We start from the raw sequence: 14,701 nt of genomic DNA on the forward strand, positions 1-14,701 counted from the left end.
TGGTATCTGAAGTAGAGAAAAGCTCCGCGTTTTCTAGACGGGACATTCGATGCTTGACTGCTCTCAGTGAATACTTGGAGTACTCCAGAGTATACATTGTAGCCTTGATGTAGCATCCCTGACTCCAGACTCAGGGATCGACCTGAAACAGCTCCAGCTGCTCCACTCAGAAGTTGGCTCCCCACCATTGTTCCTGGTGAGACTGCACCATAATCATGTCTGTGCCTTCAGGGTTAGGCCCTATGGCAATTTGGCTGCGGCTGAGACCACAGTTTAGAGAATGGCTTGGACAGCCGGGCCGGCGAGGTAAGCCACTCAGGACGAGCTTGTTTGGGGAATCATTCCATATCGTTTCACGTACAACTGGTCTTCAGTCGCTCAAACTGCTTAAGACCTGCATGAGCGCGAAAAGGGGCTCCAAATAACCAGGATCCCCGTGACATTCAATAACCCATGTACTTGGGAGGTTATTAAACATGGACCATGCCGAGATACCACGACTTGTGACTGTCAAATTCAACCGCTGCATAAGTCTTTCTATGTTATGCATGAATGAAGCACGTGATAATACCGCTCGAGGCATAGATGGTTTAGTTTATTCTCAATGCGACTACATTCGAACCTTGGAACCGCAGCTATCTTTAGGGCGACTTGAAAATACGTCCTGTTACCATTATTGGCCAGTATCATGGGATGTTTACTGTTCGCAGCCCCTTTCCAGCCGGCCCATGGATCGCGACCACCGGTAGTTATGTACGTACTCAAAGTCCACGCCACCAGCCCGCCACCCACGTTTCGGGACTGGTCCAAGGTCTGCATATGAAACAATGAAATGCCCTGATCCGCCAATGAGCACTGAACTCAACTGATCATTACCACTTCAATTTCACACCCTCTGCCTTTTTGCTTACAGGCCGGATTACCCCGGAAAGCGTATTTGCAGATTCTCTTGGATTAAGTACGCACGGTGCTCGGTCTTTCACCCAGAACCCGAATGAGCCTGAGTGACAGGTATTGTGTCTGAGAGCGTCACTGAGAACTCAAGGGACAAGTTCCTGGCGATGGCTGTCAGGTAGATTCTGGCTGACGGAAGAATGTCGGCATCCCTAGGTAGACTCGGGCGATACCCGCCACCGAGAATCAGGCCGAGCACCTCAATAATACAGTGTACGGTTGCGGTCTGCAAACAATACAGTGATACGCAATAATATACTAGTGGTCCTGGTCTGGCCAGGATTGACGTGGGAGTCCACGCCATCAACGGATCCGTTGCAAAACAAGCGGATTTAAAGACCATGGAACGGGGCTATGTATCAATTATGGAGATCAAGATCAAGATCTAGATGCTGGAAGCTGGACGGCCGACCGACTGACAGCGACGTTCACGAGACTCCCAGAGTAAACAACCGACTAGTCGACCTGTTTACCTATTTACTTTGCGTATGCAAGTCGGCAGTGGCAGACTGTGTTGGTTTTTTGGGTTCTGGCGTACTCTCCGAGACTCGAGCCCTTAGAATCCTATCAAAGTGAAGCAGTCATCTGCATCTATCTAGACAGTTCTAAGATGCGGGGCCTAGGACCTCCCAAAACCCGGATCACAACAACTCGGGTTCAGGGGAGAAGAAAAAGAAATAGCAGCCACCTGTAGCCCTTGACAAATCCCCTTCTACGTCAGATGCGGACCGTCAAGACAACAATCTTGTTTTTATCCTGGCTGCGTGGCTTGCTCTCGTTTGCGGGAAGGTTCAGCTTTCTGTACTTCTACAGTATCTTACTGGCATGGCCGATCACACGGAAACTTTGGGATTTGAAGGCACTCTTTATGATCCATCCGAGGCTAAAGCCGGTGGCGGCAACGGTGGGGTTGCTTAATTTCATGCAACGCTCCTGATTTGTGCCACAGCAGTGATGAGATCATGAAATCAAGGTGGAGGGCTGCATTTATTGGCTTTTCTTAAAAATACGCCTGGTTTATTCTAATTTCAGCTCTATCATAGTTCACGATCCCTGCACAAGGCAGGTGAGCAGCGTGGATGGCGACGACGGACGTGTTTGAACGGCACGATGATCAGGGAGGTCTTGATGCTATGACCGATAAAGATGAAAAAATGTCCGTTTCTGAACAGAAGTCAGTTGCAGATTTGCATATCAAGATAAGGCTTGAAAAGGTTTTCTGAATACAGGCCTTCGCCTCTGATGGGAAGGCGGCCAGATCATGGCTCCAGGCCGACTTCAATATACCCTATATTTTTGAGCTTGGTCGTGAAGAACAACTCGGAGACTGAGGGATTGAGTTCTAAGCCGAGCGATCAACTCTTGAATATAAGGACTCAAAAGTAAGGTGGTGACCGTATACTGCCATAAGTGTGGCAGTACCAAGCTTAAAAGGTCAGCTGCATGAACCGGTAGCTGCTGTTGGTATAAACGTGGCCGACCGCTACGTGTCATCATTAAGAATAGGCCGGTCCGACTTCTACACTCCGAGTTCTCGCGGGCAGTGCTATTTGTATCGTCAGCCTCAGGATGGATTGTCTTGCTGAATGCTGTTGTATGGCAATTAGATTGTGAGGAATGATAGAGAGCCCCTGCATACCAGTTCCAGACATCGCTGGTAACATGCTAGTAACGCCAGTTACGCTCCATCAAACGGCTTATGATGCGACTTTTTGTTCATTGGCTGAGATGATAAGTAGCGGGTCTGGTTCAGGGGCGCCCAACGCCTTCCATGGATTCGTTTGCGCTTCAGGTTATTTGTTGGTAAACCAACCCACTGCGATACTCCGTATATCCTGTTGTAGCGGCTTGAAAAGCCGACGCAGATATTCTTAGAGGACTCAAGACGCCTCCACGGGTATCACATTTCGGCGCGGCAGCGGATCTATTGCTCCTATATTGCGGTAGGAGGAGATAACGTCCCTAAAACCTCATGAACGAGGACACCAAGCTGCAGCCACCAACGAAGCTTAAGTTTTGAGCACCTACCTCAATCTTAATTGACCGTGGCCCATGTTGACCTGATAACGGGCGTAAAACAAGTAGAATACTGCTTTAAATACTACCAGTCGCGTTCAGCATAAAATTACGCGGAATCTGCAATCTTGTATTGGCAGTACGCCAAGATACAGTTCAAGACACATAAGCCACAGAAAGCAGCTGGTGTCGCGTACCATGACGGTAAATTCGCAGATTCAGCGCCCAAAATAGTGACAGACCCCCTCCCCGGCAGGCCAGCCAGTCTGATTTTCCTGTTGGACAATCAGTTCCCTTTCCACTCTCGCTGACCGTCCAACTAACTTGTCTGCTCCCTCCCTTCGTCCTTCTCTTAGTTTCCTTTCTTTCTTTTCGAGGCTTCACTTTTTCTTCAGTTGCTTTTGAGTCCCAGTCCGCTCTTTTTCATCGTTTGTACTCGGAAGCTTATCGACCACGGACCGTACTCCCCTTCCTTCCTTGTGCCTGTTGTTCGGGGAAAGAAGAGGAGGCGAGGCTGCGGTGCCCCTTCCTGTTGGGTCAAAAGAGTTTCCTCTCGTTATCTTCCATCATCATTCGTTTGACAATTTTTCAGAATCGATCGAGAACCTCTTCGAGTAGAAGAGGACAAAAGAATCCTTCACGAATCGTCGCTTTTCGATTGGGCTTGATAATACTACAAGGTTGACGGACAGGTCCGGTGCCTTCGAGCGATCGCCAACTCCGACTGTTTTCACGAAGCGCCTAGTGCATGATCTTTAGATTCGCTCGTCTATAACCGCTGATTTGTTCTGTCGATGCTATAATTACTGAAGCTTGATCGGACTAATATTTAATGGGCCTTTGTTTCTGTGAGTTTGGTTGTCTTGTTACTTGCATTTTTTGGGTTCAGAACTAACAGCAACAAGAGAACCTCGGTGATTGTCGCTTGTCATAATGTCGGGCTACCCACAAGGTTCGGGCTATCAGCACGGCAACTACGATGATGGCTATGACCATCAGGGTCATGGCGATGCTTACTATCAAGATGACCACCATGCTCAAGCTGGTTATTATGATAACCAAGACTATGGGGATGGCTACTACGATAGAGGGTAACTTCCCTTTATTCTAAAGACATGCCTCGCATTTGTGCTGATTTTTTTTTTAGTGGCTACGGGGATCATGGCTACCAGCATGATGGCTACTACGATGCGGGCCACCACGATGACTACTACGGCGATCAGTATTACGCCCAGGGAGGTCAAGGCAGAGGACGACATGGTCGTGACTCCGAGGAAGAGTCGGAGACCTTTAGTGATTTCACTATGAGGTCTGAAACAGCCCGTGCTGCCGACATGGACTACTATGGGCGCGGGGACGAACGGTACAACAGTTACACTGATAGCCAGTACGGACACGGAGGCTACGGTTACCGCCCCCCTTCTTCGCAGGTGTCGTACGGTGGTAACCGGTCTTCTGGAGCGTCGACACCAGTGTATGGAATGGATTACGGCAATGGCTTGCCTGCAGGCCAGCGATCCCGAGAGCCATACCCTGCCTGGGCTTCCGATGGCCAAGTTCCGGTTTCAAAGGAGGAGATCGAAGACATTTTCATTGACCTTGTCAACAAATTCGGTTTTCAGCGGGACAGCATGCGCAACATGTACGACCATCTAATGACCCAGTTGGACTCCCGTGCCTCCCGCATGACTCCTAACCAGGCGCTCCTCTCCCTTCATGCGGACTACATTGGTGGTGACAATGCCAACTACCGCCGTTGGTACTTCGCCGCCCATTTAGATCTCGACGATGCGGTTGGTTTTGCCAACATGAAACTGGGTAAAGCAGACCGCAAAACAAGAAAAGCTCGTAAGGCTGCGAAGAAGAAGGCACAAGAAAATCCAGAGGACGTCGAAGGAACGCTCGAGGCGCTGGAAGGCGACAATAGCCTAGAGGCCGCTGAATACAGGTGGAAGACACGGATGAACCGTATGTCTCAGCATGAAAGGGTGCGCCAATTGGCACTGTACCTACTCTGTTGGGGCGAGGCCAACCAAGTCCGGTTTTTGCCCGAGGCTCTTTGCTTTATCTTCAAATGTGCCGACGACTTTTACAACTCGCCCGAGTGCCAGAACCGAGTGGAACCTGTTGAAGAGTTCACATATCTCAATGAGATCATCACTCCTCTGTATCAGTATTGCCGTGACCAGGGTTATGAGATTTTGGATGGCAAGTATGTTCGCCGTGAGCGTGATCATAACCAGATCATTGGATATGATGACATGAATCAGCTCTTCTGGTACCCAGAGGGAATTGAGCGTATCGTGCTGGAGGACAAGACCCGCCTCGTTGACATTCCCACTGCAGAAAGGTGGACCAAGCTCAAGGAGGTGAACTGGAAGAAGGTCTTCTTCAAGACTTACAAGGAGACACGTTCCTGGTTCCATCTGGTTACAAACTTCAACCGTATCTGGGTCATCCATCTGGGTGCTTTCTGGTTTTTCACCGCGTATAACGCCCCTACCATTTACACTAAGAACTACAGACAGCAGCTCAACAACAAACCACCAGGAGCTTACTACTGGTCTGCTGTTGGTTTTGGTGGAGCTTTGGTCTCATTCATCCAGATCATGGCGACTATCTTTGAATGGATGTATGTTCCTCGACGTTGGGCGGGTGCTCAGCATCTTACCAAACGCCTGCTCTTCTTGCTCTTGGTTTTCGTCATCAACCTGGCCCCTGGTGTTGTTGTCTTCGGATTTTCATCGGTGCTTCCTGGCAAGGTTCCGCTTGTCGTTGGTATCGTCCATTTCTTCATCGCCCTCGCCACATTTTTCTTCTTCTCCATCATGCCACTTGGTGGCTTATTTGGCAGTTACCTGAAGAAACACGGCCGCCAGTACGTTGCCAGTCAGACGTTCACTGCCAGTTTTCCGAGGCTGAAAGGAAATGATATGTGGATGTCATATGGACTTTGGGTCTGTGTTTTTGGTGCGAAATTGGCCGAGTCATACTTCTTCTTGACCTTGTCCATCAAAGATCCCATTCGGTACTTATCGCCATACCACGTTCACCAATGCGCGGGTGTCAAGTACATTGGAGACAAGATCTGCTACTACCAGCCCCAGATTCTTCTTGGACTAATGTTCTTTATGGATCTGACGCTCTTCTTCCTCGACAGTTATCTCTGGTACATTATTTGCAACACCATTTTCTCAGTCGCTAGATCGTTCTACCTTGGTGTCTCTATTTGGTCTCCCTGGCGAAACATCTTTTCGCGTCTCCCGAAACGTATCTACTCAAAAGTCCTTGCGACCACGGATATGGAGATCAAGTACAAGCCAAAGGTTTTGATCTCACAAGTTTGGAACGCAATAATTATCTCCATGTACAGGGAGCACCTTCTCGCCATCGACCACGTCCAGAAGCTACTCTATCATCAAGTGCCGTCCGAGCAAGAAGGCAAGCGAACCCTTCGAGCACCCACCTTCTTCGTTTCCCAGGAAGACCAGTCATTCAAGACTGAATTTTTCCCACGTGGTAGCGAAGCAGAGCGCCGTATTTCGTTCTTTGCCCAGTCGCTGTCCACCCCGATGCCTGAGCCGCTGCCTGTTGACAACATGCCTACCTTCACCGTTTTGATTCCTCATTACAGCGAAAAGATCCTTCTCTCTTTGCGTGAGATCATTCGCGAGGATGAGCCTTACTCCCGTGTGACTCTCCTGGAGTACTTGAAGCAGCTTCATCCCCATGAGTGGGACTGTTTCGTTAAGGACACTAAGATTCTGGCGGACGAGACCTCTCAGTTCAATGGAGACTACGAAAAGAACGAGAAGGACGCGGCCAAGAGCAAGATTGATGACTTGCCATTCTACTGTATCGGTTTCAAGTCTGCTGCTCCCGAGTACACGCTTCGCACCCGTATTTGGTCCTCGCTGCGTTCGCAAACTCTTTACAGAACTGTATCCGGGATGATGAACTATAGCAGAGCTATCAAGCTCCTCTACCGTGTGGAGAACCCGGAAGTCGTCCAGATGTTCGGTGGTAATTCTGAGAAGCTGGAACATGAGCTCGAGAGGATGGCCCGTCGCAAGTTCAAGATCTGTGTTTCAATGCAGCGGTATGCCAAATTCACAAAAGAAGAACGTGAGAACACAGAGTTCCTCCTCCGAGCCTACCCCGACCTGCAGATTGCCTATCTCGATGAGGAACCTCCAGCCAACGAGGGTGAAGAGCCGCGTCTCTACTCTGCTTTGATTGATGGACACTGTGAGCTGCTCGAGAATGGCATGCGGAAGCCCAAGTTCAGGATCCAGCTCTCCGGAAACCCGATCCTTGGTGACGGCAAGTCTGACAACCAAAACCACTCGATCATTTTCTACCGCGGTGAATACATTCAGGTCATTGATGCCAACCAAGACAACTATCTCGAAGAGTGCTTGAAAATCCGAAGCGTTCTTGCTGAGTTTGAGGAATTGACCACCGACAATGTCTCGCCTTACACTCCTGGCGTTGCCTCTTCCTCTGAAGCTCCTGTTGCTATCCTTGGTGCCCGTGAATACATTTTCTCAGAGAACATTGGTGTACTTGGTGACGTTGCCGCCGGTAAAGAACAGACATTTGGTACCCTGTTTGCTCGTACTCTTGCTCAGATTGGCGGAAAGCTCCATTATGGTCACCCTGATTTCCTGAATGGTATCTTCATGACTACCAGAGGTGGTATCTCCAAGGCTCAAAAAGGTCTACACCTTAACGAGGATATCTACGCTGGTATGAACGCCATGGTTCGTGGTGGCCGCATCAAGCACTGCGAGTACTTCCAGTGTGGTAAGGGTCGTGATCTTGGTTTCGGTTCCATTCTTAATTTCACCACTAAGATTGGCACTGGTATGGGTGAGCAAATGCTATCAAGAGAGTACTACTACTTGGGTACTCAACTGCCACTCGACCGATTCCTGTCCTTTTACTATGCTCACCCTGGATTCCACATCAACAACATGTTTATTATGTTGTCTGTGCAAATGTTCATGATTGTTCTGATCAACCTGGGGGCCCTGAAGCACGAAACCATCAACTGCAACTACAACTCCGACCTGCCCATTACCGATCCACTTATGCCAACGTTCTGCGCGCCTCTCACTCCTATCATCAACTGGGTCAACCGCTGTGTTATTTCGATTTTCATCGTTTTCTTCATTTCGTTTGTTCCTTTGGCTGTTCAAGAATTGACTGAAAGAGGACTCTGGCGTATGGCAACGCGTCTGGCCAAACATTTCGGATCTTTCTCCTTCATGTTCGAGGTGTTTGTTTGTCAAATCTATTCCAACGCTGTGCACCAAAACTTGTCTTTCGGTGGAGCGCGCTACATCGCTACCGGTCGTGGTTTCGCAACTGCTCGTATCCCATTCGGCGTTCTGTACTCTCGGTTTGCGGGACCTTCAATTTACACCGGTTTCCGTCTGCTGATCATGCTGCTCTTCTCAACCTCAACTACCTGGACTGCCTCTCTCATTTGGTTCTGGGTCTCTCTTCTCGCCCTTTGCATCTCCCCATTCCTTTTCAACCCTCACCAGTTTGCCTGGAACGACTTCTTCATCGATTACCGTGACTACATCCGATGGCTTTCGCGCGGTAACTCTCGCTCACACGCATCCTCATGGATTGGCTTCTGCCGTTTGTCGCGTACTCGGATCACTGGTTACAAGCGCAAGCTTCTCGGTGTGCCGTCGGAGAAAGGATCAGGTGACGTTCCCAGAGCTCGTATTACCAACATTTTCTTCAGCGAAATTGTCGCTCCTCTAGTCCTCGTTGCTGTTACCCTCGTTCCATACCTCTACATCAATTCTCGGACTGGTGTGAGCGCTGATGTGGACGGGGGCAATGACCCTCACGATGCCATTTTGCGTATTGCCATTGTAGCATTTGGACCTATTGGTATCAATGCCGGTGTTGCTGCTGTTTTCTTTGGTATGGCATGCTGCATGGGTCCCATCCTGAGCATGTGCTGCAAGAAGTTCGGTGCTGTGTTGGCGGCTATTGCCCACGCGATTGCTGTGATCATCTTGCTTGTCATCTTTGAAGTCATGTTCTTCCTCGAACACTGGTCTTGGCCCCGGTGCGTCATGGGCATGATCGCCATGGCTGCCATTCAACGTTTCGTCTACAAACTTATTATCGCGCTCGCTCTTACCCGAGAGTTCAAGCATGACCAGTCGAACATCGCATGGTGGACTGGAAAATGGTACAACATGGGTTGGCACTCTCTCTCTCAACCGGGCCGAGAGTTCCTCTGCAAGATCACGGAGTTGGGCTATTTCTCAGCAGACTTCGTCATTGGTCATCTCCTATTGTTCATTATGCTGCCCGCTCTTTGTGTTCCTTACATTGACAAGTTTCACTCAGTCATTCTCTTTTGGCTCCGCCCAAGGTAAGACCCCTCATTTACTCGGTTGTGGATTCCTAATCTCTAACACTCAAATCTAGTCGGCAAATTCGCCCTCCAATCTACTCGCTTAAGCAGTCCAAGCTTCGTAAGCGACGTGTGGTCCGTTTCGCTATTCTGTATTTCGCCATGCTTATCCTGTTCCTCGTTCTCCTTATTGCACCCCTCATTGCCAGAAATCAGGATCTGAACCTGAAAATGAGTGGCATCCTTCTTGAGCTCATGCAGCCTCTCGACAGCAACAACAACGACACTATGACCAGCTATACCGGCTCGGGTGTCCCCAAGGGCATGGAGCCTATTGCGTCCCCGTCATCGTACCTTACGAACTTAAACAACTAAAGGCTGTCTTGTTTCGTCAAACTACATTCTGCTACAATATTCTGATATGGAACATGGGAACAAGATGTATAAAGTATCCGGCGCGTTGATGTTGCTGTTGAGCCCGTCAATTATGTTTCTTATTTCCATATTATTCTCCTCAACGGAATCTCTACTTGTACGGTTCCTGTGAGATTCAATGGATGCAATATCTATCGGCTTGTTTTTGTACTCGCGAGGTGTATTCTTGTTCTGTCTGTTCATTATTTGAGATTATTAGACCAGCAAATTTTCATCTACTACTTCGTACGTTATCGTTTCATTTGATCTTTTTCATATGGACCTCGTATCGTGATCCAAATAGTACATTATTACGGCAACCTCCGCGTCACGTGCCGGCTTACCCGGACTTCGAGACCGCGCAAGAATTATGGTTAGGCTACTCCGTACAGGCTTCAAGCAGTTTCCCATTCCATCACCTTCAGTTCCTTATCCACTCTTCTTTCCCGCGTTGATGGTATCATTTTTAGATTGAGCCTTTTTGCCAGAACTTCGTTTTATTGCCTGCGCAGCGTGTGCGCTATTGCTGATTTGTTGTCACCATGGATGTTCAGGAGACCCAGCGTCTCCTTTCTGAATATCTTCATGAGCTCGCGAATCTTTTCCATCGCGTTCCGGGTTCGGCAATCTTTCTGCGCTATGTGAAGTCTAGCTACCAGAATGACCCCATCCGCTCGGCCGTCGAGTTGTTTCTATTCCTGTTCGCCGTCCGCTATTTGCTCGCCCCGAAGTATTCTACCAAGCCTGGTGTCGTCCAGCTTTCGGAAGATGAAATTGATGACCTAGTGGACGAATGGACACCGGAGCCGCTTGTGGGAAAGCCAACCGCTCTGGAGGAAATGGAGATAGATAAGAGACCAGTTATTGCCGGGTACGAACCGTGAAGCTACTTGTCCCTGCCTGCATTTTCGCATGCTGATTCTCAGAGGACCATAGCCCCGTTGGTCCTAAAGTTAGACTTTCAAACGGTCGAACAGTGATGAACCTCGGTTCCTACAACTTTTATAACTTCAATACGAACGAGTCTATCAAGGAGAAGGCAATCCAGACACTTCGCAATTACGGTGTAGGGCCCTGCGGCCCCCGAGGCTTCTATGGTACCCAAGATGTCCACATGAAGACCGAGGCGGATGTTGCTTCCTATCTTGGCACAGCGTCGTGTATCATCTACTCCCAAGCGTTTTCGACCATATCAAGTGTGATTCCGGCATTCTCGAAGCGAGGTGATATTATTGTTGCGGACAAGGGCGTGAATTTCGCCATTCGGAAGGGTATACAGATCTCGCGGAGTATAGTCCGGTGGTACGAGCATAATGATATGGAGGATCTTGAGAGGGTTCTGGCCAAGATCACCAAGGAGCAAGCGAGGAAGCCTCTCACTCGACGATTTATCATTACTGAAGGCTTGTTCGAGTCGTATGGTGACATGAGTGACTTGCCTAAGATCGTTAGTCTCCTTTTCACTTCCTTAATATTTCGGACATAGCTGATTAGCTGTGAAGATTGAACTCAAGTTGAAGTACAAGTTCCGACTGATCCTCGACGAATCATGGTCGTTTGGCGTTCTGGGAAGGACAGGACGTGGTATCACTGAACACCAGAACGTTGACGCGGCCGAGGTTGACATGATTGTGGGCTCGCTGGCCGGCCCATTGGTTGCGGGAGGGGGTTTCTGTGCAGGATCGGAGGAGATTGTTCACCATCAGCGTATCTCGGCCGCTGCGTACACGTTTTCGGCTGCACTGCCTGCGCTTCTGTCCACGACGGCTAGCGCCACAATCAACATCCTGCAGAACAGCCCCGAGACAATCTCGCACCTGAGAGACCTCACAAAGGCAATGTGGGCGCAGCTTGACCCTCGCAGCGATTGGGTTCGATGTACAAGTGCGCCCGAGAACCCGATCCTTGTCCTCGTGTTGAAACCTGAGGTGGTTGCTGCGAAAAGACTTAGTCATGAGGACCAACAATACGTCCTGCAAGACGTAGTAGATGAGGTACGACTCTGCTAACTCAAGTCCTTTGCTAACTTACTAACCATGTCTTCTCTGATTTAAGTGCATCGCGAACGGTGTGCTGATCACCCGCCTCAAATGCCTCGATGACAACTTCGAACCAAAACAGAATGTCCCCGCTGCTCTGAAAGTATGCGTCACGACCGGCTTGACGAAGAAGGAGATCGAAAAATCAGGAACCATCATCCGTCATGCCATTACCAAGGTTTTGAGCAAAAGGAAGTAAGCTGCAGACGCTCTGCATCTACTCTGCTTCCTGCGTCGATAACAAAAACCTGGGTAATGACACACTTAACGCGACCATGATGTAGCAGTCTCAGCCGATTTTTCTCACCTGTTCGCTCGCTCGCTCACTCCTCCTTCGACTTACGTGATGGCACTTTTTTTCGCCGATCCGCTATTCCTGTATAGACTAATCATCAACCATGCTGTCAGCAGACGGTCATGCTTAAGCTGCATGCACTAATGGGAGTTCGACATTCAACGTACATACATACTGACCTGCCGCTTATGAATGTACCAATACTCTACGCCTTTCTCTTCCCTTCTTTCCAGCAAATTGGGGCGCGGCCCACCTACTACCTATTAATCACCTACCTCTTTCTTGCATCTTGGGGCTAGGGGTTGTATTATTCTCGTTGCATTGTTTCTTAGAACTTATATTCTTAATGGAAATGATGTTCTTATTTCCTTCTTTCCTTCCCCTTTGGGGAGCAGTAAGCTAGTGGGGTATGCAGGAAATTGAGCGACGGTTTATTTGAAAGCTGGACTCTAGATGGGCGAAGAAGTTATTCGCGGGTGACGAAGATCAATCCTAGTTCAGTATTTGATAGCTGTTATGTGGGCAAACTTCTACAATTTTCTACAGCTCTGTGAATGCATGACCTTCTACAAGATCATGCATCACTTCGTCGCCAGTAGGAAGATCACAGCCCGCACGGCATGCGTCTCACTAGAATGGAGACGGAATCAATCGACGATCGAAAGAAGTCCTCTTCTTAATGTGAGCTAAATGATCTAATTGTGAAGATGGAGTAGTTTGAAAGCCCCAATATAGCTCTAGTCAAACCTACGCATCAAAGAAGCTACACCAATTGCACTTCACAGAATTCATCGAGGCTTGTCATCATAATTCAATCTACCAGCAAACATAAGCACAGATACCGTTGTGTCGGCACAAACGGAAGCCAGAAAACAACTAAGCTGATGAATAGGAGCAATAAAAAAGACAAGCAATGGCGCAGAAAGAAACGAACAGAGGTTAGGGTATGGCGATACGCAGGTGTGCATGCAAGGGATGGGGGTAGCAAGAACAGAAGCAAGAGCAAGATATCCAATTAATGCCCTGGCCATAGTAAAGCCTACCGCTATTCAATGCCCCAATATTTTTCCGCCCCAAAGGTCCATTGATTGTCGACCTTCCACATATCATCAAACGCACTAAATAGTACAAGATCACTATGGTTATCCCAGAACGTCTTACGCAGGCTCTCAATGGCCTTCTGCTGGTTCTCCTTAGACGGCACAGCTTTCCCGTTGCTTTGCCCTTTATGCGGCCAGCCGGACTCAGTGATAAGCGTGCGTTTTCCGTTAGACACCTCGGAAAGACGGCGCGAGACGTCAGCGACGTAGGAGCCTGCAGTTTCAGGGGATTGTGTTGCATCAAAGAAGGCGTGACAGTTGGCGGCGCAGTAGTCGGACACATAGCAGAGTTCAGGGTGCTCGAGGACCTTGGAGAATGTGTCAATTGTGACGACGGGGCCAGTGTAGCCTAATGTGCGGAGGTAGGCGCGGGCGTTTTCGACGGCGGCAGTGACTTCCCCGGCAGAATTCTGACCGCGGCTGAGGAGTTCATTGCCGATTGAGATGGTGTGGAGGGTGGAGAGATCTGGTCTTGCAGCGTCGATGATGGTCTTGAGGTTTCCGTAGAGGTTGTGGAGGTCGTAAACGCCTGCTAAGACTTGGAGGTTATGGCGGCGGGCGGCGGTGATTACCTTTTTGGCTTGGTCACAGTCGGCACCGTAGATGCGGACGAAGGCGTAGTGGGTTAATCTGTCAATGTCCATATTTACCTGCTCCTGGGACTTGCAGGTATTGTCGGCATTGTAGGGAGAGTAGGAGATGCCGAAAGATTGGATGTTTTGCTTCGGGTGCATCGAGCTTGAGTACTCTTTGTCGAGGCTGGGTTTATTGTTTGCTTTGATGTCGGTGTTGGCTGCGATGACAGGCTCGAGATTGTGCGGTGCTTCTAGGGCTGGGATTGCGGGGATAGGAGGAAGGGCAGTGGGAGTCTATATCGGTCAGTAAGCTCTCTGTTTGGCGCCGCGTAGAGACACTGACATTGGCAACAGTTGCAGTGGGCTGCATGGTCTCGACTGAAAGTGTTTGCCCATGCTCATCCACCCAGACGATGACTTCAATCATGGCTTCTGGTTCAGCAACGCCGGAAGCATCAATGGGAAAAGCAACTGCTAAGCAGCTGAGCAGAAACGCTGCAGTAGAGGCATTCCACTTCATTTCAGCCGAAACGAACGGATGCTGCTTTTATGCTGGTGGTCGTCCTGTTCTATTAGTCTCTGTTGATGTCTTGTCCAGGACAGAAGTAAACAAAGGATTAGCTAGCAGTAGTGAAGAGGAAGAAGGAAGGGAAGACGAAGCAAAGCAGGAAATTTAATCAGACTTGACCCTCTTAAGATTGAATAACACATAAAATTCACTCGATCATGCATAGTGGAGTGATTTGTGAGATCGCAGCAGTTATTCACTCGTCCATACAAAGTCGGATGAAGTTCCAGATTGAGTTTCGAACCTCCAAACGGGCGTGATCCGGGGGAGACGACTTTTGGGTCAATCATGGTCCGCAGGAATGTTCCTCATACTTTGTTGAGACGTCTTGGTGAGGAATGAGATAACATCG

General features: G+C 49.1%; 4 protein-coding genes across 4 annotated transcripts, besides 1 other annotated feature; 3 read left to right on the forward strand and 1 right to left on the reverse strand.

The window, feature by feature from the left end:
- Nucleotides 1-14,701: part of a sequence feature (contig 1.61 483..865047(-1)) that runs on past both edges of the window.
- ANIA_11412 (uncharacterized protein) lies at nucleotides 216-391 on the forward strand (the record flags this gene model as incomplete). Its single annotated transcript, XM_050611438.1, has 2 exons — nucleotides 216-306; nucleotides 375-391. The coding sequence occupies 2 exons, from the start codon at nucleotides 216-218 to the stop codon at nucleotides 389-391; spliced, it is 108 nt and encodes a 35-aa protein (XP_050467467.1).
- ANIA_03729 (1,3-beta-D-glucan synthase) lies at nucleotides 3,473-10,021 on the forward strand. Its single transcript, XM_656241.2, has 3 exons — nucleotides 3,473-4,061; nucleotides 4,118-9,376; nucleotides 9,433-10,021. Exons 1-3 carry the CDS (start codon nucleotides 3,904-3,906, stop codon nucleotides 9,731-9,733), a joined length of 5,718 nt encoding a protein of 1,905 aa, XP_661333.1. The 5' UTR covers nucleotides 3,473-3,903; the 3' UTR covers nucleotides 9,734-10,021.
- On the forward strand, nucleotides 10,176-12,469 carry lcbA (serine C-palmitoyltransferase LCB1). Its single transcript, XM_656240.2, has 4 exons — nucleotides 10,176-10,643; nucleotides 10,709-11,219; nucleotides 11,275-11,766; nucleotides 11,828-12,469. Exons 1-4 carry the CDS (start codon nucleotides 10,315-10,317, stop codon nucleotides 12,008-12,010), a joined length of 1,515 nt encoding a protein of 504 aa, XP_661332.1. The 5' UTR covers nucleotides 10,176-10,314; the 3' UTR covers nucleotides 12,011-12,469.
- On the reverse strand, nucleotides 13,152-14,301 carry scw4 (protein btgD; the record flags this gene model as incomplete). The annotated part of the gene is made up of 2 exons (XM_656239.1): nucleotides 13,152-14,075; nucleotides 14,125-14,301. 2 exons carry the CDS (start codon nucleotides 14,299-14,301, stop codon nucleotides 13,152-13,154), a joined length of 1,101 nt encoding a protein of 366 aa, XP_661331.1.

This window comes from Aspergillus nidulans, chromosome II (genome assembly GCF_000011425.1).
Source record: "Aspergillus nidulans FGSC A4 chromosome II".
NCBI classification, from domain to species: domain Eukaryota; kingdom Fungi; phylum Ascomycota; class Eurotiomycetes; order Eurotiales; family Aspergillaceae; genus Aspergillus; species Aspergillus nidulans.

What these genes read in the sequence shown, in the direction of transcription:
- ANIA_03729 (XM_656241.2), top strand. Translation starts at nt 3,904, where the DNA reads ATGTCGGGCTACCCACAAGGTTCGGGCTATCAGCACGGCAACTACGAT. An exon ending in GATGGCTACTACGATAGAGG is followed by an intron (nt 4,062 to 4,117) that starts GTAACTTCCCTT and finishes TTTTTTTTTTAG; the next exon opens with TGGCTACGGGGATCATGGCT. An exon ending in CTCTTTTGGCTCCGCCCAAG is followed by an intron (nt 9,377 to 9,432) that starts GTAAGACCCCTC and finishes ACTCAAATCTAG; the next exon opens with TCGGCAAATTCGCCCTCCAA.
- lcbA (XM_656240.2), top strand. Translation starts at nt 10,315, where the DNA reads ATGGATGTTCAGGAGACCCAGCGTCTCCTTTCTGAATATCTTCATGAG. An exon ending in AAGAGACCAGTTATTGCCGG is followed by an intron (nt 10,644 to 10,708) that starts GTACGAACCGTG and finishes AGAGGACCATAG; the next exon opens with CCCCGTTGGTCCTAAAGTTA. An exon ending in TGAGTGACTTGCCTAAGATC is followed by an intron (nt 11,220 to 11,274) that starts GTTAGTCTCCTT and finishes TTAGCTGTGAAG; the next exon opens with ATTGAACTCAAGTTGAAGTA.